This window comes from Alosa alosa, chromosome 7, assembly GCF_017589495.1.
Source record: "Alosa alosa isolate M-15738 ecotype Scorff River chromosome 7, AALO_Geno_1.1, whole genome shotgun sequence".
NCBI lineage: Eukaryota > Metazoa > Chordata > Actinopteri > Clupeiformes > Clupeidae > Alosa > Alosa alosa.
In genome coordinates this window covers 827,151-829,650 of record NC_063195.1, presented here as the reverse complement: position 1 = coordinate 829,650, position 2,500 = coordinate 827,151, and the positions used below count along the sequence as shown (strand labels likewise).

Sequence of the window (2,500 nt, the reverse complement as noted above, 5' to 3'; positions counted from 1 at the left end):
TGCAGTATGACCTCTCTGTCATCAAATCACACACACCGGGTCAAACCACACCTTATGACCTCTCTGTCATCAATCACACACACACCTGCAGGCACGCTGTAGAGGATACCTGACCAGGTACACACACACACACACACCCACAAACCCACACACCTCAGACACCACTCATGCTGCACACACACCTGCAGGCCTATATGACCTCTCGACCCTGTGTGTGTGTGTGTGTGTGGTGTGATCAGATCTTCCTGAGAGAGGACAGCTGTAGAGGATACCTGACCAGGTACACACACACACACACACCCACACACCCACACACCTAGACACGCACACACACACCTGCAGGCACGCTGTAGAGGATACCTGACCAGGTACACACACACACACACACACCCACACACACCTACACACCTAGACACGCACACACACACACCTGCAGGCACGCTGTAGAGGATACCTGACCAGGTACACACACACACACACCCCACACACACCTGGACGTACACACACCACACACACGCTGCTGTAGAGGGATACCTGACCAGGTACACACACACACACACACACACCTACACACACACAGTCTACCACACACACACTCCAGGGATCAGGGGCGATGTTGCGATCATAACAATTAACAAATTCAGCAAATCCTCGTGAATTCTGGGCGACCTCGCAATTTTGTCCAAACACTGCACTTTTTTTTTGAATTTGACCAATCATCATGGTTTCCCCGTGAAATTTCACCTACCACAACAGCCCCTCGGCGCAGAATATTGAGTCAGATGCCACACTCACTTCTGCAGACACCAGAGACTGCCCTATAACTTGTTCCTCCTCTGCAGTTTTGATGACAATAAATAGAAGGCTAACGTTAATGATCTGCTTTACTTGCATCTGTCATCTCAACCTAGTGTTGCTAACCTGCCTAAGCTATGAAAGTAAGTTAATTAAGGCCTACTCGGTTTACTGACATTTGAGTAGGCTACAATATGCAACCCATTGTCAACCCTACAATATGCAACCCAACGTTGCACTACACCTGGAGATGTCCTTTTAGTTCGTGTCATGATTGCTTGTGGGCTCAGTTTGTGTAGTGCTACCAAAATCATAGAAATGAATAACATTGTAAGACATTTACCTCTTCTATGATCCAAGAATGATTTCATACGAGTTATTTTTTAACATTTATTTTAACTAATGACATATAAAACATCCCGAATTCCATCCACATATCGTAATGCACTACGCAAAAAGTTATTTCCAGTCATAGCTGAACACAGTGAGATGCAAGAGTTCCAATCCACTTAGATATGTTATTACACTACTCTCACGTCCTTAAAGTGGCAGGCAGTCAATTAGACTTACACACCACCAATGTAATAACAGAACGCGAAATCAGGCATTTTAGATCGCAACAATCTCAAAAAATCCTCGCGAAATCCTGGAGGGACTGACACACGCACATACCTACACACACACTCACACACCCACTCACACACACATTTGAACACACACACACACACACACACACACACACACACACACACACACACACACACACACACACACACACACACACTCACACACCCACACATTTGAACACACACACACACACACACACACACACACATGTGCTCTGGGTCCACAGGCAGAGGTATCTTCAAATGCGAGTGAGTCTGATCCGCTTCCGATCGCTAATACTCCTGTGTGCCAACCGCCAACGCTACATGAAGGTACGAGTGTGTGTGTGTGTGTGTATGTGTATGTATGTGTGTACGTGTGTTCCACGGGTTTGAGTCCAGGCGTGTGCAGGGCTGAATCACGCAAGTTCAACACAACGCAGATTTCACGCATCAATGGAGAGACAGCATGACTTCACCAGTTGTTCTAACTAAACCAGGAAATAGTTGCATCAGACCCTGATTAACCAACCTGCCCATCCAAAACAGATAGCTGCTGATGCATATGATGCATAAATACTGTGTGTGTGTGTGTGTTGATGGTAATCCAAAACAGATAGCTGCTGATGCATGTGATGCATAAATAAAAAAATTTTTTTTTAATATTCCCCTTATTTTCTAAACACATAGTCACACAGAGACACAACAGGGACAGCACAGGAACAGAATCAAATAAAAACAGTCATCTCATATGTTAAACAACACAAGACATGAACTACTTATGAATATAAAAACAGTCATAACACAAGACATAAACTACAGCAGAGGGGTCTTGTTTCGCCCTGAAGGGACTTATTTTCCCATGATGACCGGCGTTCTATACATTATCCCGCTTATTACACGGCTACTTGCCAAAACGAAAAAATAAACTCCACGATATGTCTCTTTACACTTATTTGTTACCGTTTCGTCGTGGCTTTTGCTGAGAAACAAATAGTTTGCAACACACGCTGAACTTGAATCAAACATTCTTTAGAACACAGCTGATCAACCGTCTGCTTTCACTTTTGAATGAAGTTCCAAGCACAAACTCCGTTGCC

The 2,500-nt window shown here is 44.6% G+C and overlaps 1 protein-coding gene across 1 annotated transcript in view; it reads left to right on the top strand.

Moving 5' to 3' along the window:
* Positions 1-2,500, top strand: part of myo15ab (myosin XVAb) — a 139,502-nt gene that overhangs the window by 62,708 nt on the left and 74,294 nt on the right. The window contains 3 exon segments of the mRNA XM_048247871.1: positions 240-280; positions 427-462; positions 1,649-1,769. Coding sequence (XP_048103828.1) covers positions 240-280; positions 427-462; positions 1,649-1,769 — 198 coding nt within the window.